This window comes from Chelonia mydas, chromosome 3 (assembly GCF_015237465.2).
Source record: "Chelonia mydas isolate rCheMyd1 chromosome 3, rCheMyd1.pri.v2, whole genome shotgun sequence".
NCBI lineage: Eukaryota > Metazoa > Chordata > Testudines > Cheloniidae > Chelonia > Chelonia mydas.
Genome location: NC_057851.1, coordinates 100,661,960 through 100,689,950, shown reverse-complemented (window position 1 = coordinate 100,689,950; position 27,991 = coordinate 100,661,960). Strand labels below are relative to the sequence as shown.

General features: G+C 38.7%; 1 protein-coding gene across 18 annotated transcripts; it reads left to right on the top strand.

Moving 5' to 3' along the window:
* The first annotated feature begins 234 nt into the window (after positions 1–234).
* BCLAF1 (BCL2 associated transcription factor 1) lies at positions 235–27,393 on the top strand. 18 transcript variants are annotated; one of them, XR_005224715.2, is made up of 14 exons: positions 688–898; positions 4,768–4,839; positions 8,659–8,781; positions 9,368–10,273; positions 13,189–13,860; positions 13,973–14,142; positions 16,950–17,055; positions 18,007–18,091; positions 18,719–18,894; positions 20,041–20,221; positions 23,460–23,606; positions 25,605–25,704; positions 25,979–26,066; positions 26,776–27,393. XR_005224715.2 is itself a non-coding variant. In XM_043542968.1 (13 exons), exons 3-13 carry the CDS (start codon positions 8,678–8,680, stop codon positions 25,982–25,984), a joined length of 2,763 nt encoding a protein of 920 aa, XP_043398903.1. In that variant the 5' UTR covers positions 235–387; positions 4,768–4,839; positions 8,659–8,677; the 3' UTR covers positions 25,985–26,353. The 18 variants fall into 18 exon arrangements, 15 of the variants coding, with proteins under 15 accessions (XP_043398903.1, XP_043398904.1, XP_043398902.1 ...); XR_003564231.3 differs by having other exon boundaries at positions 25,605–25,814; XR_005224714.2 differs by having other exon boundaries at positions 25,605–25,875.
* Positions 27,394–27,991: the final 598 nt, after the last annotated feature.

Genomic DNA, 27,991 nt, shown 5'->3' with positions numbered 1-27,991 from the left:
GCAAAAGTAAAAACCCACCAAATTAGTGTTATTTTATTATGTACTCAACTTTGTGGCATATGAATGCACTACCTACATTCAAGTATCACAATGAGCAGCCACAGTTCATGTTTGTTGCAGTGGCAGTGCTGCAACCATTAAGGTGAATTCCCTCCTGCTCCCTCTTCTCACATATTATATTGGTGTACTGCAACAAAGCAATATGCAAACATCTGCTGCAAAAGCTACTGCAGTAAAGCGCCGTTGTTAAGAGATCTCGTTCCGTCCTGTAGAAAAGACTGATCGGATCAGAGAGTGCTCCTATCTGGCTCTGCTCAGCTTTACAGAGAGCGAGAGAGCGCCCCTTTGCACAGCTTCCTGTGGATGGGCGCAACCTTTCCCCTACAGGTAACTAACTCTCCTAGGTGTGGGGGCCCTTCCCCCTGCAGGTCACCCTACACGGGAGGGAGGCAGGATGCTGCAGGAGGAGTCCTTCCCCCGCGGTTACGCTCAGCTAGAAGGTGCCATGGAGGGAGCGCGGCCCGTTCTGGGGGCCTCGGTGCAGTCGCTCCGAGTGGCGCGGGACCCGGGCCCACCCCTTTCTGCTCGCTCGCTTTCTTAGGATACGAACGCAGGCTCCCGGGTATCATGTGACTGAGTTTACCGTCACCTGATTAATCCGGAAGCAGTGGCCACCATCTTTGCTGTGGGCAGAGACCCGACGCCAACAGAGCGGTGGTTATGAGTGCGCGACTTTACCGAGCTCAGAGCGGAAGTGACGTGCTCTAGTCTCGCGCTGCCGTAGTCCTCCTCTCTCTTTTCTCTATGGTTTCCCCTCCCAGTCTCTTCCTCACGGCGACGGGAAATGGCCGCCGAGCTGCGATAAGGGAGCGGGGCAGCTGGGAGCGCCGCCCGCCAGGTGAGGGCAGAGGGCGGGCTCGGCTACGCAGGCGGCAGGGAGGGAACGGAGGGAACTGGGAGCCGCGAGGACCCGCCAGCGCGCTGGCGGCCTCGCGCAGTGTCTGGCGGGTTTGTGTTTCCGCTCCGCGCGGCCAGGCCGCGGGGAGCGGCGGGGAGAAACTACGGGGGCGCCAGACCCTCCCCCCGCGGGGAGCGCGCGCGCGCGCGTGAGGCCTGGGGCTGCCGCGGGCTCCTCGAGCTGCGGTGCCTTTGGCGAGGGGCCGCCCCAGCTCCAGCAGCGGGCCGGTGGCCTGCGCCAGGCCCGGCGGGAAGCCCGGGGAGCGGGCGGCGGGGGCGTTATCGCCTGGCAGGCCCCGTGCTCTTCGCCGGCGCCTGCCGGGAGCCGTGCCCAGTTCAGCGGGAGCAGCGCTGTGAGCGGGCGGGGAAGCCGTTCAGCCCTGCCAGGCGGGCACCGCCGCGGGGAGAGGCTGCTCCGCGCTCGGCGCCTTTATAGTCGCCTTTTTCTTTTTAAAACTTGCATTTTTCTGTTTCCTCCGCTTTGTGAAAGAGCGACCCGAGCCAGGGGGACCTGCGCTCTTAGGCGCGGGTGCCACAAATGCAGGGAGCGCCCAAGCTGAAAAGGGAGGTTTCAGTCATGTCCTTAGTCTTTGTTCACTCGGTAAACACTCGCCTTCCTTCTAATAGAGCAACAATTAGGTTCTTGTTTACTTAATGCACCAGCAGCATTTGTGAAGTCAGTACAACTCTGATAGCCGATTGGAGATTTAGAAGCAAAACTTTTAGCCCAACTCTTCCTTCTTTAAAGGAGTAGTTACTTTCTACTATAGAAAGAGCAGGGAGAGCATGAAACAGAGCCTTCCTTGGCATTGCATAAAGTGGCTGTTTTTATATTCTAAGGCAGTAGTTTTCAACTTGGGGTCTACACAGATGGCCTAAGATTTCCAAAGGATCTGCAGCTCCATTTGAAATTTTTTAGGGGTCTGCACATGAAGAAAGGTTGAAAATCACTGTTCTAAGAGGATGGTAGTGATTGCTCTGAAAAATAAACACACAGTTCAGACCACCACCAGCTCAAAATTATTGTGTGAGATTTGCTGCTTAAAATACCTAAATTACCATTGGATCTAATTTATGTGCTGTCAGGATTCCTCGAAACGTTATGGTGATGACTCCTAATTGCATGTTAAATAAACATAGGCTTCTCTTTATATTTCTACTTGTGTGTAATAATGTCTGTAGTGTATTGATTGGCAGAATAAAGAAATCTTGTTACTACCAACATGACATATATTAACCTAAATGTACAAATATTTTTGAAATATCCTCATTTCTCTCTAAGGAAATGATGATTCAAATGAAATAGTTCTGGAGAAAATCAATTTTATTATGTCTCTGTCTCACTTTAATTTCCATATCTCAGTATTTCTTAGATGGACATGTTTTGTCTGTACAGCATAGAGACAATCATTTTCATTTTACTCCTGGGGGAATTCTGCACAAGAAATGGAGAATTCTGCATACAATATTTAAAAATTCTACATATTTGTCAAAATGACACTATAAATACTCCAGTTTCAATTATTTTGGTAATTTATTTCAGAATACCTGTCAACAAGTACATCTGAAACAATACAATTAACAAAAAAGATTTAGGAAATGTTTTTGACTAAAAGATTCCTTACTAGGCATATTAACACTAGAATACAGAAACATATTTCGCATACCCCTCAGAAGCAGTGCAAAAGCTTGGTGGGAGTCTGGTAACGGAGGAGCCGAGGGAGAGGGAAGTAATTGCTGGGAAGGAGCCTGGGTGTGAGCCTGGAGTGTTGTTGGGTGTGGATGGGAGAAGTATGGAACAGATTTGGGGGGGGGAGGGGGGATTGTTGGGGAGCCTTCCCCATGCAGACCCTGGCTGACCCCTAGCCTCTCCCATTCAGTCAGGCACATCTGCCCCTGTCCCCATGTGTCCCTGCATCCCTCCTCCCCCCCCCATCCCCATGGGTCCCTGCACCCCTGTCCCCATGCACTGCCTCCCCCTGTCCCCATGTGTCCACGCATCCCCATTAAGCTCTCCCACCGTCCCTCCATTCTCATGTGGCCATGCACCCCCACTCCTTTCAGCCCCTGCTCCAGTCTGTTCCCCCCCAGCCCTTCTGAATCCCAGTCTTTGTGACCCCCCCTGCTCTGTCCATCCCCCCTCACCTGGCCCTGCAGACATGTTGCTGTGAAAAAAGCAGCCTCTGCTCTCTCCCTATCAGCTGCTGACTGCTATGTATCGGGGGTAGCCGTGTTAGTCTGTTTCCACAAAAACAACAAGGAGTCCGGTGGCACCTTAAAGACTAACAGATCGGTTAGTCTTTAAGGTGCCACTTGACTCTTTGGCTGCTATGGTGAGCCAGCTGCCCTCTGTTCTGGTGCCACAGCAGCCCCTGGTGGCAAAAGGCATAATTGCAGTTCCTATCTGACAGTGTATTTTCTTTGGAGGAAAAAAATCTGCGGGGACATGAATTCTGTATGTATGCAGTGGCACAGCATCCTCCAGAAGTATTAACCGTTAGATAGCTCTGAAAACGTGTGTATGCAAGAGTAATCTCACAATGTTGAAAAATCTGAAAATATACACACAGTTGCAAATTGAGGTACAGTGGTTCTCAAACTTTTGTATTGGTGACCCCTTTTGCAACCCCCTTTATAAATTAAAAACACATTTTAAAATATTTAACACTATTATAAATGCTGGAGGCAAAGCAGAGTTTGGGGGTGGAGGCTGACAGCTCGTGACCCACATGTAATAATCTTACGACCCCCCTGAGGGGTTGTGACCCCCAGTTTTAGAATCCCTGAGGTATAATCTCTGTCCATTGAGAAAGTAGCAAATGCATCATCCCCAAATCTTTTCACTTTGTGTCCAAAAGCAACAAATGGGTGTGTCTAATTTCATATATCATAGTGAAAACAGAACGTGTAACTCTTCTACAGGCTTGCCTGCACATGGAGTTAGTCAGAATCTGACTTTTGCAAGAAGTGTCTAACTACTTTTGGAAAACAGCTCTATCTGAATAGGTCCGTGTGTAGACACTTATTTGAGTGCCTTTTTTCCAAATTATTAAATAATGTTGGGATGCAGAAGCATTTATGCATCAATCCTACTTAATGTTGAAGTCCTGTGGAAAAATTCCTATTTAGTTGAGTGGGAGTAGGAGTGAGCCCTTAATTTACGTATGGCTGTGAGGTACTCAGATACCTTGGTGCTGTGGGTTGTAAAAATACCTAAATTGAGACCAAGTTCATTTACTCTGACATGCTAGATACTGACTAAAACGTGATTCTGTTTCTACAAACCCAAATCTTTGTGTAGAATTTTTCTGTGCTGGATGCTTTGTACAGATCATGGAATGCTGAATTCTGGTGCAGTGTTTTCCTAATATGCTCTTTGACATTCTGATTCCGTCTGTGTAAAAACAAAATTCTTTAGACAATGAAACATGGTGGGTAGCAGATTAATTACTGTCCATATCTTTTATGCTCCCATAAGACTATAAAAGAAAACTTTATGAGAAAATATTAGGGATTTAAATGCCTGTACATGTTTTTGGACATTTCTGCATCCATACATACCTAATATATCCATATATATGTCTAATAGCCTTATTAGGTGTTGCATAGAGACCTCCTTATAAAGTTTTCATTGATGTCATTTAAAAGAGGATTCCAGTTAGACCCTATATACATAGCATTTTCCTCAGAGATATTTTTGAACACATATTATGTTAAACAAACCTTTCTGAACAAAATTGTGCCTCATCCACATAAAACTTTTTAGGAAACTGAATAAGCATATCATTCAAAATCATTTTTGTTTTACAGGAATTAATATTTCTGAGAGCACATTTTCAGAATTTTAAAATCACTTCATTGATTAACATCTAGAGGCCTAAGGTAAGATTAACATTTGGTTTATTTCTGTCACTTTTGTATTTCTAGTCTGATCTGAACCTGGCTATTTAAAACACGTAAATTGAATGGTTTCATCCTCCAGAGACTACAATATTTGTGAATGTATGGCTAAAATGTTTACTTCTAAAATTTCAGTATTCAATATATTTTGCATCTAGTAAAATGTTCTGTGTATGTGATGTCCAGTTGAGAATATGCCTAGTCCTAGAATGTAGTTTGTAAATGTATAATCAATAATGCTAAATAGTCACAGTGAAAATTTATGAACAGATTATTTCCATTTTAAGGATGCAATCACATTCTATTATGAATTCTATTTTTAATCTCTTATTAGTAGGGCTGGAAAAATTGATTTGACTTGAAAATTGCCAGGCTTACCAGAAAACTAAGGAGAATTTTTCTGTAAACTTTGAAGAAAATTAGTAAATCTGATCATAAAATGTACTACTATGTAACTTTCCGTGTAGCCTGTGAAAGAATTTTCAGTGAGATTTAACTATAGTATTGAAGAAAATTGGTTGCAATTAAGCAGTTTGATTAAAAAAAAAATTAACAGCGTTAGAGTATGGCTATAAGTGCTACAGTGGCATAGCTGCCATACTGCGGCTATGCTGCTGCAGTATAGACACTTCCTACGTTGGCAAAATGTTTTTTTAATCGATGTAGTGAAACCACCTCTCCAAGAGGTAGTAGCTAAGTCAAAGGAAGTATTGTGTTGATCTAGCTGCATCTACAGTGGATGATAGGTCGTCCTAACTACATTGCACAGAGTGTGAAATTTTTCACAGCCTTGAGTGATGAAGCTAGGTCGATGTAATTTTTAAGTGTAGACCAGGCCTATGTATGAGTAGTTTAATCATAGATGGCTGGCAGTAGCTTAGAGAGAACATATGAGACCTACATTTCATCTGGGTAAACACATTTTCCCGAAGCTCAAGTAATAGAGGACTGCCTTTTTGGAGTTAAAAGACTAACGTTCTGGCTTTTGCAAGTTTGTGTTTTATCTAGTTCTATACACAATTGTTTTGTAGCCTTGGATTTATTTCAGAATGGTAATTGGGTGTTTTTCTGCAAATTGCAAAGAAAACTCATCAACCTGTGTTTAAATCACAAAGTTATCCTGAATGTAGAGCCACTTAATAGCAGTTCTTTATTTATAATGGAACCGTGATAGTCTTATGTTCACTCGCCTTATAACTTGAAAAAAATTCTAATGTGGCATGAAAGTTTTGTTATGGATGCTTCTGAAAGCATGCAATATGTTTCAGTCCACTTAGCTTAAAAAACACTTGATTGGAAAACTTCAAACTTACATAGTGTTACATGCCAATTTTTAAAAAAATGTTAAGAGCTTGCATTGCATAAAGTGTATACTAGGCTAGGAGAAATAGAATAGAAATGGAATACCCTGTGGATTATGCCTACTCTCTTTAGAGCAGTTCAAGGCAGGGGGAGCTGCAGACTTGAACAAACCTAAGAAGCTCCAGAGCTCTGTAGTGCAGTGTAAGGAAATGGAAATCAGAGCCCCTGTGGAGCTGCTAAACTCTACACTGACCATGTTTTTGATTTTTCTATTAACTAACAAGAAGCTGTTAACTTTAAAGTTGCTGTTTTTTATATATATGTACTCACACACACAGCATTAGAGCAGAAAATTAAATATTAAGGGAAGGTACGTATACATTTAAATATGCTTATAGTTCATAATCTTTTAAATATACATGTGTAAAATGTCTCAGTGAAATCTAAGAGATTGCATAAACTGAGTAAAAAGAAAAGGAGTACTTGTGGCACCTTAGAGACTAACAAATTTATTTGAGCACAAGTACTTTTAGCTTATGCTTAAATAAATTTGTTAGTCTTTAAGGTGCCACAAGTACTCCTTTTCTTTTTGCGGATACAGACTAACATGGCTGCTACTCTGAAACCTGTCATAAACTGCGTGTTTTTATATATATATATATATATACACACACACACTTATAACAGTTCACTTTTATACTGTTATGCTAAACTTAGGTTTCTTTAATTGGTAAAGATCCTTGTGGAGAGCAAGCAGGGTGTATATGCACAGTAGCAACTTTGTTAAAGTTAACGAAGTTTTTGTCTTTTATTTTTATATATATATATATATATATAAAAATGGGTGTGTGACTGACTCCAACATCTGAAAAATATACATAGGTGCATGACAGAATATCCTTGTTTTATTGCACTTGTATTGCCAATAATAGATAAAGGTTAGCTTTGGGCTTTTACAAAAGGGTTATATAAAGTGTCAGTATCGATACATTTTATCCCTTTGCTTTAACTTATTTTAAATCATTGTTAGCATTGCTGATTTTGGACTCTGAGGCACTGAAAACCAGAAGCTCCAAACTACTTGCCAGGAGTTTCAATTCAAGTCAGCACTCAGCTGACGCTTTCTCTCAAATGAATACAGTTCAAGTTGAGTTATGTTCAAAGGAAAATGATATTGAAACAAAGTTATTCTGTTTTTAACAGAACATAAGGAAGTTTGAAATGCTAAACCGGAAAGAACTAAGTTGTGTGTGAGTTTTTTCCCCTATGGCTGATGTTTTTTTAAGATTATATCTAGCCAGGATCATTAGTTTACACAGCTAATAATCAGTTGCAAATTGTTTCGTTATACCCCAGGTATCTTTATTCAGTTAGTTGCTGTAGTCTTAAGAAACTTAAAGCCCATAACAATTTTCATATTAATTTGTAAGAAAATTTTAAAAAATGAATCTTAAAAAATATTCTTGATTGGAGGAAATGTGATTGAGGCTATGTAGCTTTAGTCCACATGAATGAAGGGTAATACACACAGCTCAAAATTATTCTTTCTCTTAAACAGAATGCTGGGTGTTTCTTCATGTCTTTTTTTTTAAGGGTCAGCACATATCAGGTTGTGCAGCTCTGGAGAGAGCTGTAAGTTTTGGGTGCATAGCTTGCTTTTGTGCTTCCAGCAGTCAGTAGTATTTTTTAAAGGCACATATTGTATAGATTAAAAAAAAAGATATTTTACTTAAATTGGCAGCTTTGGTGCAAATTCTCATCTGTGTTTGAAGCCTTAGAAGTAGCTCAGACTCATACTGTGAACTGAAGAAAGAAGGTAGTTTTTCTTTAATGCTACTTCTCCCATATAAATTATGGTTTCCATTCAGTGGTAAATAGATTTTAAAAAAAATCTTTAATCTGATTTCATACTTCTGAATTATTTTAAAGTTTTCACATGGAGAATTTTGAATTGCTCAGGATGAAGACAACTTGTTTAAAAGTGAGATGAAAGGGAAATTGTCAAAATTGCATTAAATTGTCCTACGGTTTACATTCAGTGCTTGATTGCAGGTGCAAAGCACCTTCCAAGCTGCTACTACATCTCACTTGTCCAAAGTTGGAAAAACATGTTGACCAGAAAATCTCCCCTTCCTATCAAATCATTGAGTGCTTGCTGAGGGGAGAATTCTTTGTCACCCTGATCTTTCTCCTCCCGCCAAAAGCTCTTCTATCCAAATAGTTAGGACGCACGAGATCTGGGGTAGTGGCTTGACAGCATCGGTAATTTAAAGAATCCGGATGGTCCAGTCAGTCTTCGATGTAATCTTTTTCTTCCCCAGAGTGCTAAAGTGGTATTTACTTTTATATAGTTAGATTTTTTTTCTAGTCAAAAATATTTTATTCTCTTTCTATTAAGAGCCTGATTCACGATATAACAGTAAGATTCACTAATCTGGGCTACATGAAATCTAAATGTTTTCCCTTTCACTTTTTTTCACTGTTCTTCCTTTTGATTAGAAGCAATCCAGTGAAGAAAATGGGTCGATCTAATTCTAGATCTCATTCTTCAAGATCAAAGTCCAGATCTCAGTCCACTTCTAGGTCAAGGTCCAGATCACATTCTAGAAAAAAGAGATACAGGTAAATTGATGGTACTTTAATTTACAGTTCTTTGGGCTAATTTGATTTAATGTTGTGGTGTTTAGTTGCTCTTTTCTTTAATATCTCCTCCACTTACATGTGGTCTTCAACAAAAGTGAATTTGGGACCTTAGTTCATCTTATTTGAGTTCAGCTTAGTTTTAATTCATCTTAGATGAACTAGATGTTAGTATTGTTGCTTTAATCATTTAGTGCCTGACTTAGTTGACCCTTGAACTTCTTCAAGGTGTAGAACAAGAATGTAATTATGCTTCCTGACTTTTTTTTTTCTTTACATGGTATTTCATGTGTGTGGTCCCGTTCCTGATGGCTTGTCACTCTTACATATAGCTTTTCAAATCACAAGTAACTTGTAGTACTGACTTAATTTGCAGCATCAAACTGCTGGCCTTTTTATTTGATAGTTTATTCATAACATAGTCAATAAAGATGAATTATAGAGTTAATTTCTCATGTACTTTTAGTGTATTACCAACAAATTGCATTTACCATCAGGGTTTTAGTATATTTATTTATTTTAAAGGATTTTTGAATTGTCATGTACTAACTTTTTCTTTTAATTTTAGTTCTAGGTCTCGGTCTAGGACCTATTCACGATCTCGCAGTAGGGATCGTGTTTATTCTAGAGATTATCGCAGAGATTACAGAAATAATAGAGGAATGAGACGCCCCTATGGTTACAGAGGAAGAGGTAGAGGGTATTATCAAGGAGGAGGTGGTAGATATCATCGTGGAGGTTACAGACCTGTCTGGAATCGAAGACACTCCCGAAGCCCTAGGCGGGGTCGTTCACGTTCCAGAAGTCCAAAGCGAAGGTCTGTGTCTTCCCAGAGGTCCAGGAGCAGATCTCGTCGATCTTACAGATCTTCCAGGTCTCCAAGGTCCTCTTCATCTCGTTCTTCATCCCCATACAGCAAATCTCCTGTCTCTTCCAAAAGACGTGGGTCTCTGGAAAAGCAGGCTAAGAAAACTGAGGGAGCTCCTTTGCAAGATAGCCCTTTAAAAAGTAAATCACAGGATGAACAGAAAGATACATTTGAACATGACCCATCTGAGTCCCTTGACGACTTTAACAAATCATCAGCAGCTTCTGGTGACATTTGGCCTGGCCTTTCAGCATATGATAACAGTCCAAGGTCACCCCATAGTCCTTCTATTGCCTCCCCACCCAGTCAGAGTTCATCTTGCTCTGATGCCCCCTTGCTCAGCACAGTTCACTCAGCTAAAAACACACCTCAACATTCACATTCCATTCAACATAGCCCTGAGAGGTCTGGCTCTGGTTCCCTTGGAAATGGTTCCAGTCGCTACAGTCCTTCTCAGAACAGCCCATTGCATCACATCCCTTCAAGGAGAAGCCCTGGAAAGACAATCCCTTCACAGAGTGCTCCACGTGAGGAGGCTCGAATGCGCTCATTTTATCCCGAAGTTGGGGAACAGGAAACTGCAAAGGGTGGAAAGTTTCTAAAAAGGTAAGAACTATACCTGTAAAAGTTTTGTTGAATCTTAAAATGTCCCCGTTTATTCTGTTGAACTTCATTTATTGAACCTATAAGCCTCCTGAACTGCCGCATGAAAGAGCCTTGACTGCTTACTAATTTCAGTGTAGTTATGCTTAAGCTTAACACATGAAGAGCTTTCTTTTTTTATTATACTGTAAGTTCTTGGTTTAGCTGTATCCTTGTGGAACAGTTGGTTGTCCCTTTCCTTTACAGTGTATTTTTATATGTTCTGTTCACTAGTAGTATCTAGAATGGCTTCATAATAAAACATTAAATGGGAAGGGTGTAGTATATACCAGGTGTCTTCTGATTTTTATTTGCTAAAAAGAAAAAGAAAATTCTGTTCAGACTGACCTTTCATATCTCATAGAATGAAACTGTCCACTCCGCCCCCTGCCAGAAAATGGTTTTAAGTCTGTGTATGAGTTATGAGGAGTCCAAATCTTGGACTGGTTGGTTGAACTTAACTATGTCTACATGGAGGAAGGACTACATTAAAACAGAATGTATTTACATATTTTCCAGCTGACATCAGATGTTTAGGCATATATTTATAAAGTTGACACTTGAGTTTTTTTGATTATCAAATGTTGAATTTCAGAGTTAGAACTCTGAATAAAAATAAAGCTGTAGAAATCTTACTGAAAATGGACTGTTAACTTTTTGTCTGATTTCTTATAAAAATGGATTGAAAAATGAAGCAATCTGGCTTCTGTCCATGCTGTTTATGGAACTGAAATTAAATTGTTCCATCACTGAATTGCTATTAATAAATGTACTTATAAAGGCACCAGGATTCAGATTTTCCCCTAAGCAAATACATTGCTGCCAGTGAGTATATTGGAAACTACTAGCATGAAAATACTGTATTGAGATAGTGTGAGCTGAATGAAATAAGCATTAATTTTTAAATGCATTCAGCAATGTTAAAGGAGTTAGGCTAGGTCTACACTTAAACTGCTACAGTGCCACAGCTGCAGTGCTGCACTGTAGACACGACTTATGCCAAAGGGAGGGGTTCTCCCATTAGCGAAGATAATCCACCTCCCTGAGGCTATATCTACACTGAAGATGCTACAACAGCAGCACTGCAGTTGTACCATTGTAGCGTTTTCAGTATGGTCACTACTTATGCTGCCAGGAGGGGTTCTCCTCTCAGTGTAGGTAATCCATCTCCCCGAGAGGTAGTAGGTAGGTGGATGGAAGAATTATTTTGTTGACCTTGCACTGTCAACATCAGGGATTAGGTCAGCCTAGCTACGTCTCTTGGGTCGTGGATTTTTCACACCCCTGAGAGATGTAGCTATGGTAGTGTAAATTCCCAGCGTAGACCGTGGATTGAAAAGCCAGTTTACATAGTTGTTCACAGTATTCCTGAAGTCTTAAGCCTTCTCTGCACTACAGAGTTTTGTTGGCAAAAGTTATGCCGCTTTAATTAAACCACTGTTGCATGTCCACACTAGCTCCTTGTGTCGGCAGAGTGTATCCACACTAACAGCTCTTGCATCGACACAGAGAGCAGTGCACTGTGGTCGCTATCCCACTGTGCAACTGGCTGCAGGGTGCTTTGGGAAGGGTTTTCAATTCCTCATGGGGCAGGTACAGTGTCACATGATGCAGGTTTCTAAATCCCATCATTCCAGGGGCATCCTAATAGATTGTCCACCGCTTTTTCAACTGAAGAGTGGGGGTGGGTGGGGAGGGAGGGAGGGAGAGGAGAGTGGTGTGTCTGGGGCTGGGGAGACAGCAGGCTGACGGCCTATCCTGAGGCAGGGGGAGGGGAACAGCCCCCCATCTCTGCTTGGCACAGCAGTCTCTCCTGAAGCAGCCCGCTCTGCCTGCTTACGGTTCTGTGATTCCTTCTAAGAGTTCTACAGCATCCTGAGCAGCTCTCTGAGGAATGTCAAAGCAGCACAGCAATTCTTCTCCTCCACCCCTCCTGCAGCAGCAGTCTGCCTCACCCTGTGTTCCTAGTGCAGGGCAAAACAGGAGCATTCCATGTTAATGATTTGCTCTTTGTTCCCCAAACAGAGCAGTACACCCAGGTGTCATATACTTCCTGGAGCTTAGAAAGGGGAGGGGCGCATGTCTGCAGAATAGCAGAGATCAAAACAGTGAGCAGAGCGCTCATGACAGGCTTTGTGGGATACTGGTGGAAGCTAGTTATGTCGACAAAACAAACTGCAGTGTCTACACTGTCCCTTTGTTGCTTTAACTTTGCTACAAAAAGTTTTATGCCTCTTGTTGAGATGGTTTTATTTTGCCGCCAAAAGTAGCTTTGTAGTGTGTACACCTCCCCTGTTTTGTTGGCAAAAGACAGCTTTTGCCAACAAAACTTTGTACCGTAGACAAGGCCTTACCGTGACTAATGACTTATGCCAATATAGAATTGTGGATTTCTGTTACAAGCACAGCAAGATTTTGAAAATGGTTTTTCATTTTTGTTTTTTTTTAATGGTACCCTTTTACTTTTGTTGAAAGAATTGTCCCTGAAATGTCAGGATTCAAGAGTAAAATGCAAACTGAAATACTAAACTTTCTATGATTCTCCTACAGACAAAATGACAGGCATAAAAGTGTTCGAAGCTGGGCACCAAATTAAAATGCCCCAAACCACTAATTTTAAAAATTCCAGTTGTCAATTTCTAGGAATTTATATAGAAATGGATTTTCATATATATTTTTTTTCAAAGGATAGCACATAAGTGGCTGTGGATGTAATAATAATGCTGTGCAAAAAAGTATATGCTGAACAGTTGAACTACTCAGTGGAATTTGTTTTTGTGTTGGTGATTTTGTGATACTGAGGTGACTCAGAAGTGAAATGCAAATGAACTGGAATGAATGCAATCCAGAGTTACTATCCTCTTCTTTGCTATCCACAGGTACACAGATGAAGAGTCTAGAGTATACCTGCTTGATAGGGGTAATACCAGGGAGAAAGAGGCCCAGAAGGAGAGAGGATCAGAAAAAGGGAGGACAGAGGGAGAAAGGGAATGGGAGGATCAGGAAGCTTTAGATTATTTCATTGGTAAGGATGCTGGGAAGCAAAAGTTTAGTGACTCTGAAGGGGAGGAGACAGAGGAGACAGAGGATTATGGACAGTTCAGAAAATCTGTCCTCGCAGATCAGGGTAAAAATTTTGCTACTGCATCTCACCGGAATGCTGAGGAGGAAGGAACCAAATACAAATCTAAAATTTCAATGAAGGGCAATAGAGAGAGTGATGGATTTAGAGAAGACAAGAGTTATAAACTTAAAGAGACTGGCTATGTAGTGGAAAGGCCTAGTGCAACAAAAGATAAGCACAAGGAAGACGACAAAAGTTCTGAGAGAATAATGGTGAAGAAAGAAACTCAGTCACCTGAGCAGGTAAAGTCTGAAAAGCTCAAAGAACTCTTTGATTACAGTCCCCCTCTACACAAGAATCTGGATGCGAGAGAAAAATCCACCTTCCGAGAGGAGAGCCCACTTAGGATCAAAATGATAGCCAGTGACTCCCATCGTCCTGAAGTTAAGCTCAAAATGGCACCGGTACCTCTTGATGATTCCAATAGGTAAATTATCCCAATTCACAGTACACTTCCTCACCCACGTACAGAGTTTACCGAGACATTATTTAAACCACTGGTTTCTTTTGTCTCTCTTTTTCTTGTTGATGCATTTTAGACCTGCTTCCTTGACTAAAGACAGGCTGCTTGCTAGTACGCTTGTCCATTCTGTCAAGAAGGAGCAAGAGTTCCGATCCATCTTTGACCACATTAAGTTGCCACAGGCCAGCAAAAGCACATCAGAGTCATTTATTCAGCACATTGTGTCTTTGGTTCATCATGTCAAAGGTATGTACTCAGTTTACCACAGCAAATACCAGTATCAGCATTTAGAAAAATGGTCAATTACAGATAAACCTGCTTAATGTCACTAGTAAAGAGACAACTCAATTCTCCGTTTCTTCATACTAATTTATTCACATTTTTTTTTGCCTTTTGAGAAGAGCTCATCTTAAAATAACCCCCAAAAAGACTGCACAGCTAGTCCCAGAAAACTATAGCAGTAATACCAATTTTGTATATTTTGATAAACTGTATTATACAGTGAAATAAGCTGTATAATTTGTGAATTTTGCACTCAAGTTTAAATGTTCTGTATTTAATAAACTGTATATTGGCCAATGTTTAGATTGCTTTGAGGTTGCTAATTCTCATGTTTAGTGATTGGGATTTCTGTTAGCAAATTACTCTATATAATGTGAAAATTCCGTAGAATCCTTTGACTGGGACGTCCCAGTATCACTCTTCAGAAAATATTTTTTTAAAGAATGAAAAGAATAAAAACTATATGCAATAAATATACAAAAATAAAAGTAATGAAATTTCATCTTGTTTTCATTCTTTATTTGGCAGTTTATGTGACACCGGAGCATAGAATTTCATACTTGGCACTGTCCAAATTCATCCCTCTTAAATGAATTATTTACTAATTCTTTTCTGATTGAGCAACAGTTATTACCATTCATTATCATTAGGCTAAATCAGTTCATTGGGAAGCATCCCAGTAAAGAGGGATGATTTCCTATGTCACGATTAAGTATAAAATACTCTACAGGCTTATTAGTCAGAGACTTAGTATTGTCTGACTGAGTACAGTCCTTTTGTCTGACGTGTGAGGACATTTACAGAGTTTCTGAAATGAGCACCAACTTTTTTTGTTAGCAAAGCACTTCTTATTTGTTGCCAAACATATGTCTTCGTCATCTTGCTTAATGAACTAATAAAGACAAAAGACCTTGATGATGAAAATTGTTGGTGTTTCACAACAGAAGAGGGAAGTGAGTTTCTTAAATTTCCTAGACTAAGAGCCACCTGATCAGATGACCAATTTTAATTTAACTGTAGTTATGCATTCATTATTAAGATACTTTAGATGTGTTAAATTGGTGTGCTGAACATCCAAAAAACTGCTACATAATAAATAGCTAGAGGGACCAAGGCTTAGTACTTTTCTGAAATTTGAGTTGGTTGCAAACTAAGTATTTTTGCAAAGAGGATTTGTAGAGCAGTTATAAAGGTTGTTTAATAAAATAATCCTTTGCTAATTACTAGCTGACTACATATTGACATTTGAAACCAAAGTATCTGTTCTCTTTTTGATATGTCAGGGATTTAGAGCTTGATCCTACATTGAAGTCAGTGGCAAAGCTCCTACTGACTTACGTGGTGCAGGACTGGGGCCTGAAGGGGGCATTGTTTCTAAATCTCTTGCATGTTGATGAATGACTAGATGACTTAAACTGTCTCTGTAAATGTGATAGGTGGAGTTTAACGTCTGGCTGGGAAATGTAACTGTTTATCAACCAGTCTGTGGCCAAGTTATTAGATGTGTGTATACCATATTTTGTTTCTAAAACTTGTAGCCTTTCTGAACACTTCAAAATTACTTTTTTGTGATCAGATTTTAGTAACTTTTCTTTTTTTAAAGAACTGAAGTTTTGATTCATTATTGGTGTGATGCAACTGGTCTGAACAGCTCTTTATTAATATAGAGCTGAAAATGCCCAGTGATGTTTTCTTTTTCATTGTAACTAGGTCCTGGAATGTGTTTTGAAATGGCAAAATCCATGTTACAAAAGTAAAATAGCTGTTGAAAGATACAGATGCAAAAACAGGCAAAGTTGAACCTTCTGTCTTCCTGGCAAAAATGGCATAAAAACTGAGTTGCTAGCTCAAATTCCTGGGTTTGATGGAATTATGATTGAGGCACTACCCTTGTAGTGGCCGTTTCAAGTTTTAATGATTGGTTATGAGACATGTGCTGGATGTTGGGCGGTAAGTTGATACAGATGTATGTTGACCTGTTAAGCAGATAGCTTGCTTCATATATAACATTTCATAGTTGATGACTTTATACGTCTTTCTATTTTACATTTAAACATATTTGTTGAGCTGGTCTTTAAAAATTCAGTGTTGCTATTACGAATTTTAACTGTCTCAAAAGCCAAAAGAAAATTTGTTTGTTAGAGAAGCTGTCAGGTTTGCCAAGATGCCAGATGCTTAAATGAATATATTCAGCTGTAGGGCTGTTAATTGACTTCGATAATTTTATCATCTCTGTTTCTAAAGGAAAAGTTGCATTCTTTTAAGAAATAACTTAAGTTTAATAAGTCTACATGTAATTCTTGATGCATAAATTGTTTAAATGTTCTGTCAAAACTAATTGTCTTCAGTTAAAAATTTAAATTTATTTGGAAATTCTTTGTTCCCTGCAAATACTGACTCAAAATAACTTCATCTGCTCCTCTGGGCAAAGTGTAAAGAAGGAAACCTAAACAGCTGCTCCTTTTCCTCCGTCAGAGGAAAATGTGTCAGTGAAAAGGGAAGAGTCTGACTCTAATGAGTTTGTGGTACTTGAATTAGTTCTAGTACTAGCAGGGCATACCTGTGAGGAAGCTTGCAGTGGTGTTGTGCGCTGCTATTATCTGCTCGTTGAGGCTACAAGAAGGGTAAGAGTGGGAAAAATCCTCTAACGGATTTGCCTCTTCTGATAAATTTTTTTTTTTGCCTGCTATGTACCTTTCTGTCACAAATGGAAATACTTATGTAGGTAGAATTTAACTAACTAGAGAGAATTTTTCCTCTGTAACCAACAGAACAATACTTCAAGTCAGCTGGAATGACCCTAAATGAGAGGTTCACTGCATATCAAAAAGCTACTGAAGAACATTGCACCCGGCAAAAGAGCCCAGAAATACACAGGTATATGCCAGTTGCATTACTAGATGCTGCTTATGTCAATGAAGTAACAAATTATATTTCTTATAAGAACCCCTACATGCTTTTCTAATTACCTCTGAATTCTTCACCTGAGAGAGGCATGAACTGGTCTGAGCACAGGACTAGGAGCCTGGAACTCCTGGATTCTAATCCCAACTCCAGCTGTATATGTGGCTTTGTGGCAAGTCTTTTTGTCTGCCTCAGTATCTCTTTTGGGCTATACTTACCTGCCTCCCATGCAGTATTGAGCATTGAGGCTTAAGTATTTTGAAGATGGAAAAACACCACTTGAGTGCTTATTATTCTCATATGTGAGCTAGTTCATATTATGACTTCATCATTAACATTTGAACTGCATTAATAATTTACAGCAGTTTGAAAATAAAAACCTGAGCTGCGTTAGTGCCTGAAAGGTAAGCAAAGGTAGGGCATATGTATATGATTGTTAACCATTGGAATTAGTTATAAAAGGCTGCATGCCTTATTTTGAGTATATGTTACATGTCTGAGGTTAAATATACTGTCTCTATAGTCAGTATTCTGCATCAAAGAAATACTTTTGAACTATTTTTTTATTTTCTACTTTTAAAAGGATGTTATTAACTGCTGTTTAGCGTGAGGTAGTTTTAACGAGTTGATCACTGTTACAGAGCTCTTGAAATACATAACCCATTAAGGCTTTTACATCTTTAAAAATAAGGGAAAAGCAAAATGTCATAATTGCATATGTTATTGGGCAAAACCAGATTTTTAATTATCTGAATAGATTTAAAGGGATTATAGGGACCTAATACTGTAAATAAAAATATCATGCTGCTGAAAAATAGAGTAGTTCTTGATTTCTTCGTTTTCTCAAACGTTCAAAAGAAACACAGGAAGCCATAAATGATCCCCATAATCTATGGCTAGACACTTTTTTTATTTTACATTTAGGAGGATTGACATCTCTCCAACTGCCCTGAGGAAGCATACCCGTTTAGCAGGTGAAGAGAGAGTCTTTAAAGAAGAAAGTCAAAAAGTAGGTTCTGAGTTAATATTAAATTGATATTCTAGATTTAGTAAAATAATGTGTATTTCCTTTTGAGTCTAAACTTCAAGGTGGAGTATTTTTCTTTTGATTTGTATTTATAGCCCAAAGAGTACTTGGAACTAGACTATTTCTCATCTCTGGCCTTGAACAAAATATGTTCGATTCCTTCCAGTTTTCCTGATTTTGCAGCACTTAGCCGACCCAAGGACTAGAAATCAAGAAAACAGCTCATTTGCAGATGTTGTAGCTGAATTAATCAGATGCAGTTTATGTTGTCCTAATAACACAGTTCTTCAGAATAAGTTGTACTAAATATTAATCTACCCACACAAACCTGACAGTTCGCTTGTAAAAATAGATCTCCCTGGTGATTTGGTGGAACATCTTCTCAGAAGCTAAATTCCTAGATAGTGTTAAAAAATCATCAGGCATAGACATAAAAGTCAAACAACTTTCTGTCATTAAAAATCAACTAAATGTTCTGAAGAATGTTGAAACTAGGCAAACTATTATTTCTTTAGAAATTTGGAGATAGTGCAAATGGGAGGCCAACTTCTATCTCTTCTGGATTTTTCCATTTTAAAATGCTGTTCCTGAAATCTGTTCCTTTCACAGGGAGATAAAAAATTAAGATGCGATTCTGCTGATCTTCGGCACGACATTGACCGTCGTAGAAAAGAGCGAAGTAAAGAACGAGGGGACTCTAAAGGTTCCAGGGAAAGCAGTGGATCAAGAAAGCAGGAGAAAACTCCAAAAGATTACAAGGATTACAAACCATACAAAGATGACAGGTAAATACTTGAACTTCCTAAGTAGGTTTTTTAGTTTCTAATTAGCCTTTTGTAATTGTAAGCTTAATTGCTTTCAATTTTCACTGTGTAATGGAACATTTAAATTTAAACAATTAAAATTATTTGTTTTACAGCAAAAATGTATTATCTGTCTTTTACACGGCTTATGGTGGATGAGGACAAAAACTTTGGAATAGCAAGCTAACACTGAAAAAAAAATGACAAATTAATCTGTCCTATTATCCAGGCTACATCAGGAGGTTGGACTTCAATGCAGTACATTTCTGTAAACAGTTTGTGTAAGAACTTTGGTTCGTTATGCTTGATTCCGCACTTTTTCAACTCATAACACCCAGAGTATGAGGAGAATTACTGATATCTAGGTTTAACATGGGCGAGAAGGGAGACGTATTTATTTTTCTAAAGCCAGTGGGCTGTTTTTAAGGAGCAATGTTAGTTTTTAATAGTTATGTTTCAGTGGATACTTTATAGCTGTGGTAAGAGATATTTCAGGTATGACCTATTGGGTGTTGTATTAAAATCTTGTAAATTGTGTCAAAACACTGCCAATATGGGGTTACTGAATACAGAGTCTTGCATTAGGTTTTTTTTTTCTCTCTTGCTTTACACTGGGTATATGATGGATTTTACTTGTGCTTCATTTTTCCCATTCACTTTCTGCCTCTGGTATCCACACTGTCATCCACTGGCTAGTTTTGTACTGGTATCCACATAGGGATGCCCAAAATATATCTGCTATTTTCAGCAATATGTGGAAACTCAATTTACTTAAAATCTATAACTTTTGCTCTAAGGGTTTTCCTCCCTTCTTCTTTCACTTTTGCTACCCCCAAAATGGCAGTTAAATAGGCCACTCTTCGTTGAATCAAAAACCAGAGAAGTAATTTTGCAGTCTACTGGTTTCCAACTAATTAGCAATAGTATTTGCACAATATATTTTAAAGATATGGATTGAGGATGAAAAGTGAAATGATACTCCACCTTAAAATCTGAAGTACATATTTTATGGATGATTTATAACCTGAGGGGGAAGTAGCTTTTACATAAACAGAGACCTCCTTTAGTGTAGCATGCTACAGGGTATCTATTTTTAAAACAGCACAAAGTATGTTTTTTATTTTTCAGTAAACAAAAAAGAGAGCAAGACCGTTCTCGATCTTCCTCATCTTCATCCCCGTCTTCCGCCTCATCCAGTTCACGAGAAGAAAAAGATGGCAAGAAAGAAAGAGATGAAGAGTTCAAAACCCACCATGAGCAGAAAGAATATTCAGGTTTTACAGGAGTCAGCAGGCCGAGAGGCACCTTTGTAAGTCTTTCTCTGCTCCCTCCAAAACTATTGTTACCTTAAAGCAGTATTAGGTAATTTGCATGACTCTAGGATCCATTTTCAGAATATTAAGATGTGCAGTGTTTTATTTTAGAAGTATCATGTTGAAGCATGCAAACTATTGTGTGCTGTTCAGAATTGCTTGGATCTAAATGTGTTTACTCAAACCAGCTAAAAATGAAAAACAGAAGGTAACTAACAATAGTTTAACAAGCTGACGTGTCTAATAGGGTAGTACTTCTTTTGGTTAATTATTCAGAATAACAAGTTTCAAACACTTTCATATTATGGACCACAGCAGAAGTGAGAAACCTTTTTTCTATACAACTCTCCTTCCAAGACTTCCCTCACAGCAACAATAGCAATGGATTACAGAGAAGAGTCTTATCAGGACAGTAGCAGAGACAAGAAAAAACCCCAAATCCTTGTTAATGCTAGGGGTGTGGCTGCTTAGTTATTTCTTGCTACTTTGTATCTGTGCAGTTGGTTTCTTTTACTTGGGGCAGGATTTTAAATGTACTAATATCAATTTATTAAGACTACATTTTGCTATTTGTTGCCTGTAATCCCCAGTGCTTCCAGTTTTTCCAGGTCACTTTGCAGTTTGGTTCTGCCCATCTGTGTTTGCTACCCCTTCCATTTTGTTGTTGTTCACAAACTCGTGCATGGCTGAATATATACCCCTGACAGAGCCTTGAAGCAGCTGTGCTGGGGAAAGCAGGGCTGCTTGCTTTTGTTTGTTAGTGTTTCTCTGAATGTCCTGGACTGGACCACAGGCAGCAGCAAAGCTAACTGGTTGAAGGCTGGAAGGTGGTTAGCATTGTGATTTGGAAGTGTGTTGACCAAAGTCCACAGACAGTGGTTTTAAAATTCACTACTCAATAAAATGATGTAAACAGCATGTTAATGTAGTTCACTGATCCTAAACTGGAAAATGTGCAAACACCAGTGAGGACCAAGAAACAGTAAAAGAGACCTCTAGAGATTAGGAACATAGGCAGGAAGTAAACATTAGGAGCTATAGCTTTGAACATTGCAAGCTACGTCTTGAAAAATTCCAAACATACAGATTCTTTGGGAGGGAGTAACTAAACTATCCTGATGACTCCTTCATGTAACCTGTGAGACTGAATCAGTTATGCTGAAAGAGACAATAGATGAGACATAAACAAGCAGTGTTATATGACTACAAAAATGGCCAGTGCAACTTTCAGCTGCATATAAAATGTCATCAAAGTGGGTTGCTAATATGCCTTCTCTATACAACTGTGGTGTGCTGCACATGCAACACTATTCAGTTCTAGGCACCTCCTGATTCAAAAGAGAACAACAAAAATATTCACAGAGTTGATTTTATAAGGAAAGATTAAAAAAATTAAATATGTATAGTTCTGCTACAAAATGACTAAAAGGGACATAAGTCAACAAGTACATGGATGGTGTAATCTCCAAGGGCGAAGAGGAGTTTAGCATGATAAACAGGTAAATATCTAGGAATAATGGGATAAAATTGAAAGGGAAAATTAGGCCTGAAAATCAGTAAACTCTTCCACAGTTTAATATCTTACTAACAGGAAGAGTTTCCTAATAAAACTTGTAGATGCTTCAGGGCTTGCTAATCTTAAAACTAAATTGGACAAATGTACTGGAAGAAACATTGCAGCATATGTAATTTAGGTAGGGAGATGTGCTGGTAATTGAATGGGTCTCTGACATGCCTGATTTCTGATGATTGTATAGTAACAACTTGCAGGATGCTTTAAATGAGAAATAATGGCACTCCTTACTGATTTACTCTTTTAGACCGTGGTATTTATATATAGGCTTATTGACCAACCCAAGACTATTGTGACAAGAGATATCTAGACAGGCCTGACAGATTAGCTTGCACCTTCTGTCTACAATCATAAACTAGATCGTATAGTTTTTTACCAGTACAGGTAAAGTGAAATGTCTTTGTCCTCTAGTTTAGTAGGCTATTCCAGTTCATGGTTTTTATTTTGGATAAAAAAAAACTTTTTAATTTGCAACAAAATCTTCCCTTTTGTGTTCAGGGCTATTATGGTATAGCCTGGCTGGCTGGCCAAAAAGGAGTAGATTTGCTTAGGTGCAAACTCAAAGATGCCTATTCACCAAAAACCATGACTGAGATTTCCACCAGCAGGTTGCAGTATATATTTACAAAATGAGAGAGAGACACACATTTTATATAATGTAAACCCATAAACATAATGAAAGCATTCATATCTGCTCTTCTATCAGAGTGAATAGCCTGCAGCCACGTTTTCTGATCTTACTTTTACAGTCCCTTAAAGGTTCTTCATGCGAGCTCTTCCCAGACTAAAAAGGGAGCTGTCTTTATGCTAAAAGTCTCCCCCTCTTTTTCTGTCATGCCCTGAAACAGGTAGGCCCACAACAGTAGCATGATTTTGGGCTATATTACCTAGACTGCCTGGTAATGTAGGATTACTAAAATAGCCACCATAGCCCAACTCATATGATTGATGGAATATCAGCCTCTGGAATTAGCTGACTTGGGTTTTGATCTTAGCAACATTCTGTTTCCCAAATGCTGTTTTCTCCTCCACAGTGACAGTGTCCCCTGTCATACTCTAATTTTGCAATGAAGAGGATTCAGAGGATATCAGAGGCCAAAGTATTTCCTAAATTTATGCATTTACTCTAAAATATATATTCCAGATTACCTTTCTAAAAACCCCCACTTCTGTTCCTGTACAGTCATCTTTAATATTATATATTCAACACTTTCCAAATTATCATTTTCAAAAGGCTCCTTTTTAGTTTGTTGCTTTCAGCGTCTTGATAAGTCTTGTGAATCCTCACCTGGTCTGTTTAGTCTAATTCTATTCAGAGATAATTAGTATTAAATTGTCCATGTCTCATGTTCTTTTCTGCACTCCTCCCCTCTTTTTGGTCAATCAGTTCCCTCAGTTTCACATTATGGGTAACTGTACTAAAAATCCCCTAAACATATTTGAATGCACTTCAGCTGAATAGAGAGGATTGTTAGCTCAAAGTGAACACTTAGTACGTTAGACTTAAAGTATTTACATGTGAATTCTAAAACTGCTGTTTTATGTTTATGTATTAAGGAAAGAATACAGAAATAACGTTTTGGTTAATACAGTTGAACTTGAATATTTGCTTTGTGACTATATGCGTATTGATTAAATACATAAACGTTTTGGTTAATCAGTTTCGAATTAGGGGCAGAGGAAGAGCCAGAGGAGTTTTTGCTGGAACAAATACTGGTCCCAGCAACTCAAATGCTACTTTTCAAAAGAGACCGAAGGAAGAGGAGTGGGATCCTGAATATACCCCAAAAAGCAAGAAATACTTCTTGGTGGGTGATGGAAAACTTATATATAATGCATGCATCTTTTATCAAAGCATATTTTATAACTGATGTTAAAGAGGCGGTGTCTATGTGCATGCTGCTTCTGTGCTGGTAGCTGTCAATGACTTTAGCATATTATTACTGTGAGAGCATCAGGGTCCTAGTTGGCCCAGTACCTGCTTCCCTTCTATCCCTCTGCAGCAGAGTGGTGGGCAACAGTAGCAGGTCACTTCAGAGAGGACATCCCCCACCTTGCCTGCTTTTTTTCCATATTTGGGGTGGCGAATGAGGAAGAGTGACAACCTACCACGCACAGCCTAAAATATTAAAACAAACACACACAGACCTCCCAAACCAACTCGAGTGTTTTCCCCCCAGTGGATTTAAAGCAGACACTGATGCTTGGTGCCTCAGCTGTGCCTGAGAGTCCTGCAAAAGTGGTGTGGCATGAGTAGATGGCAGCATACAGTATGGCGGGGGGGGGGGGGAGGCGGCGCGGCACACATGGGTTGTAGTGAGATGCATTAGAATACTCTGACATCTGTTAAATATTACTTTCCCATACTGGTATCAAAAGAAGGGTAGTTAAGATCATTGACCAAGATATTTCTTACTTAACTTGTTGAATATGCAGCCTCTCTTCTGCTTGTGCTGCTTAATCTCTCTTTATTAAGTGGATTTTCAAATGATAATAAAATACTAATACTATAATATTACATGGTAAAAATTACAAGTCCATTTCTGATAAACTTTCTACATTTGTATAGTGATATCTGAACTTTAGTCAGTAAATTACTATAGAGTAATAAGTTTTATACGGGAATATCTCCACCAATAATTCTGGAAGGAATTTTAATGGACTTAGGCAAGAGGAACTTTGGTGGTGTTTCTTCACTGCACTCTTTTGGGGTCCCTTAGAATACTTTAGCTTTGTTTCTTCCTCATAGAAGGGATTAACAGTTTTTATATATGAAACCTAGGGCCTCTGCTCTTATCTCATACAAGTAAACCTGAATTTCCCCACCCCCCAAAAAATCCAAATCTGTTTTTGAAATTTGAACGTGGTCTCCTATCCAAAACTTGTTTACAAAACATTAATTTTTTATTAAGGTTCAGAAGACTTATAAAATTTGGATTTACCTGTAAGCCTTATTTTCTAGTCAAGCACTAATGGAAGGTGTTTTGTCATCCTCAGTAGTAGCACTAAATTCCGAGGGTTAAGCACTTTTTCAAATAATGTTACAAATACTGAATGGGGGAAAACTGCATTATTAAAATCACATCACAATGTGATATTACTATACAATGAGGTAGGTTCTCAGAGTGCTACATATATTATCACTTTTGCTTAAAAGAAACCACTTTGGCCTTTCTAGAATATGAAATACGATTTTTGTGATATTAAAATAAAATTAGTAAAACTAAAAGTTTGTAGTAAGAGAGAGGCTAGAGGAATTTGCCTATTAATTAGTAGTCAGCTTCTGCTTTTCATTTGTGTGGAAGCTATTGAGCTGCCCCTCTCTCTTTTGCATACTGCCACCAGCAGCAGGATCTATCAGGTAGCATGTGAAAGGCAGTACTTCCAACCGTCGCAGAAGATTGTGAAAATAGAGTGGCATGGTTAAAGCTGGTAAATTTCATTAAATAACTGGTTTATTGCCCATCTTTTAAGTGGAGGTTTTGAGTAGTCCCACATAGGACAAGACCTCTTAGATATGATTCTTCACAAATAAATGAAGACTTTGTCATTTCTAAAACTGTATTTCAAATGTTTGTTTACAGTATGAGGACAAACCTTATCAATTATAAAATATAGGTTAAACTGTGGGTGTAAACTACTAGAGTATTCCCTGGAAAACCTCTTGTACAGATTATATATAAAACACACTTGATAGTGCATTGAATTTAAGGTGCCTACATGTTATGGTGATAGGTGCATTACAGATGTCTAAGAACGTTGTTCATTTAACTCATCCTTGTTCTGTTTGACCTATGTTACCATAGCATGATGACAGAGATGATGGTGTGGATTATTGGGCCAAAAGAGGAAGAGGCCGTGGCACTTTCCAGCGTGGCAGAGGGCGGTTTAACTTCAAAAAATCAGGTAGCAGTCCAAAGTGGACACATGACAAATACCAAGGGGATGGGCTTGTGGAAGATGAAGAAGAAACAATGGAAAATAATGAAGAAAAGGACAGACGCAAAGAAGAAAAGGTAGAAAACTCTGGCTTGTCGGTGAATTGAAGAACAGATTTCCTTCCTCACCATACCCTAAGTGATAAAATTGACAAAATAGTTTTCATTTAAAAATTATTTTCATGCATCTGCGGTAATGGACAAATGGGGGCAACTCATCCTTATTTTCTTTATTTCTACAGGAGTAATGTGAAGAAAAATTCCAGCTGAAAAAGCAGCCCTTGCACCACCCACACAGCATTTTTAATATTTTTTTGTCGTCAAATGAATGTAAGCATTTTACTTAAATTTTACTGTTTAAAGGTAGTTTAGAGGGATTGTTTTTTGTTTTAAGCCTTTAGAGATCTTGATATAGTAAACTGTATGTTGACGATCGTACAGGTAGAAAGTAAAATGATATTTGTAATTATCAACTTTTAAGAACTTTTACTGTCTGTTATATACAGTGTAATTCTGCTCTGTCCAAAAGATACGGTCAAGTGCAACTCAAAAGTTTTGATTCTCCCCTGACGCTGTGTTTTATTCTGAAGTAAACTTATAGCTCTGCATACCTGAAATCTTGGAAGAGCATTTTTTTAAAAAAATTAGTACTACTCAGTCTCAATCACAATGGAGTTAGTGTTGTTCTTAGATGGAATGAACCAGAGCAAAGTCTGTTGTGTTTTGCCACCCATCCAAAAGTAGTGTTAAAAGATTGCTGCCTTAAGCCAGTCTTTTTTATAAAAGCACTTTTCACAGTGAACAGACTGAAATGAAATGTATTTGAAAATAGTCTTCTAGCTTGCTACAGCAGTCCTAACCATAGCTTGATGGGAACTGTACTACAAGACTAATGCAGATGACTTTCTGTTTTAATAACTGCAGAAAACTTGCTGTGGATCATATTTGAGAGCTAAAGTATTTCAGTATCCCTTAAAATGAATGTGGATGGAGATGTATACAAACCTGTATTAACATTGTCATACATTCACATTTCTAGACCACCCCCACGATGGGAGCTCTCTTCTGAACAGATCTAAATATGACAAGTATAGCTGTAGCATAACAGGTGCTACGTTTCTCCGTCCATATACCGCTACTGGGGAAATGCCTCAACTGTTTGTGCAACAGCCCAAAAAGTAGCTTGACTTCTATACACTGTAACCGGAAGATTTGTCCTACATTCCAAATGCATGTTCCATTTTTGCATATGACAGAACAAGGTAAACCACTAGTGGGAAAAGAGTTACTTTTAAGAAAATCTGTTTAGTATATTTCAGACTTTGCATGCATAATGTATGAAGTCTTCTGAATGGAGCACTAGTTGCTATCTTAAAACTTTTCAAGCACAGTGAATAACACAAAATGACACTCTCAAGACTACGTTTTGAAGAGTTTTAATTGGTGACATGTGGGTTACCAATAGAAAGTTTTAGTCAAAAAGTTTGTGGCACTATTAATCCAGCTGCCCTTTGTGTCAGTCTTTGTTCCAGTTCATAAAACTGCCTTTTCAATTTCTTTACATGGGCTTTCCTCTTCAGGTAAATATTCTGACAAGTGTGAATTCTCTATTAAGTTTACAGTCTTATATGGAATAAAAATCTAAAAGTTTTTAAAAGGATGAAATGTTAGAATTTGTGCCTTACTGCTCTAAACATCTTACAGAAACTTGAACATTTTAACGTAAGCTGAAACAGGTTAAAGATACCAGTGATAAGTTCTAAAACACATCAACATTTGAAAAACACACTGAGGCACTAAACTTCAAATTGAAGCTAACTTGCTATTAGATTTTAAGATCATTAACAAGTTAAAACTGTAAGAGCTTTTTCATTTAATTCTCTAAAGTTGAGACTTACCTCCTTTCCAGCCTTGCATATAATCACTTATGCTTCTAGCTCTTTTGTTGCAGCAAAAGCAAAAGCTAAGGACTAAAAAAAGATTATGCACTTTTAAAAATAATCTTATTACAACTAGATTGAGGATGCAAGTTCAAAATGCTGTGTTTGTGTGCATTTTGTTAAAGCAAAGCAAGTTGTAACGCTGAAATGTAAAAGTGGAACTAGCAGTAAAGTATTAAATGGAGGCTTTCAAACCATTTCAGCTATGTTGTTTATAACATAGCCTGCTTAATTCCATAAATACCGGGCTTGAAAAGTTTCCTGCAAACCTACAAACCAGAAGTACAATGATGGTCAAAAGAAGGATAGCTCAGT

Bases quoted from the DNA above. Each gene is read 5' to 3' on its own strand.
- BCLAF1 (XM_043542967.1), top strand. From the start codon at position 8,678: ATGGGTCGATCTAATTCTAGATCTCATTCTTCAAGATCAAAGTCCAGA. The intron at 17,056-18,006 runs GTATATGCCAGT...TTTTACATTTAG, and splicing joins AAGAGCCCAGAAATACACAG to GAGGATTGACATCTCTCCAA. The intron at 20,222-23,459 runs GTAAGTCTTTCT...TTGGTTAATCAG, and splicing joins GCAGGCCGAGAGGCACCTTT to TTTCGAATTAGGGGCAGAGG.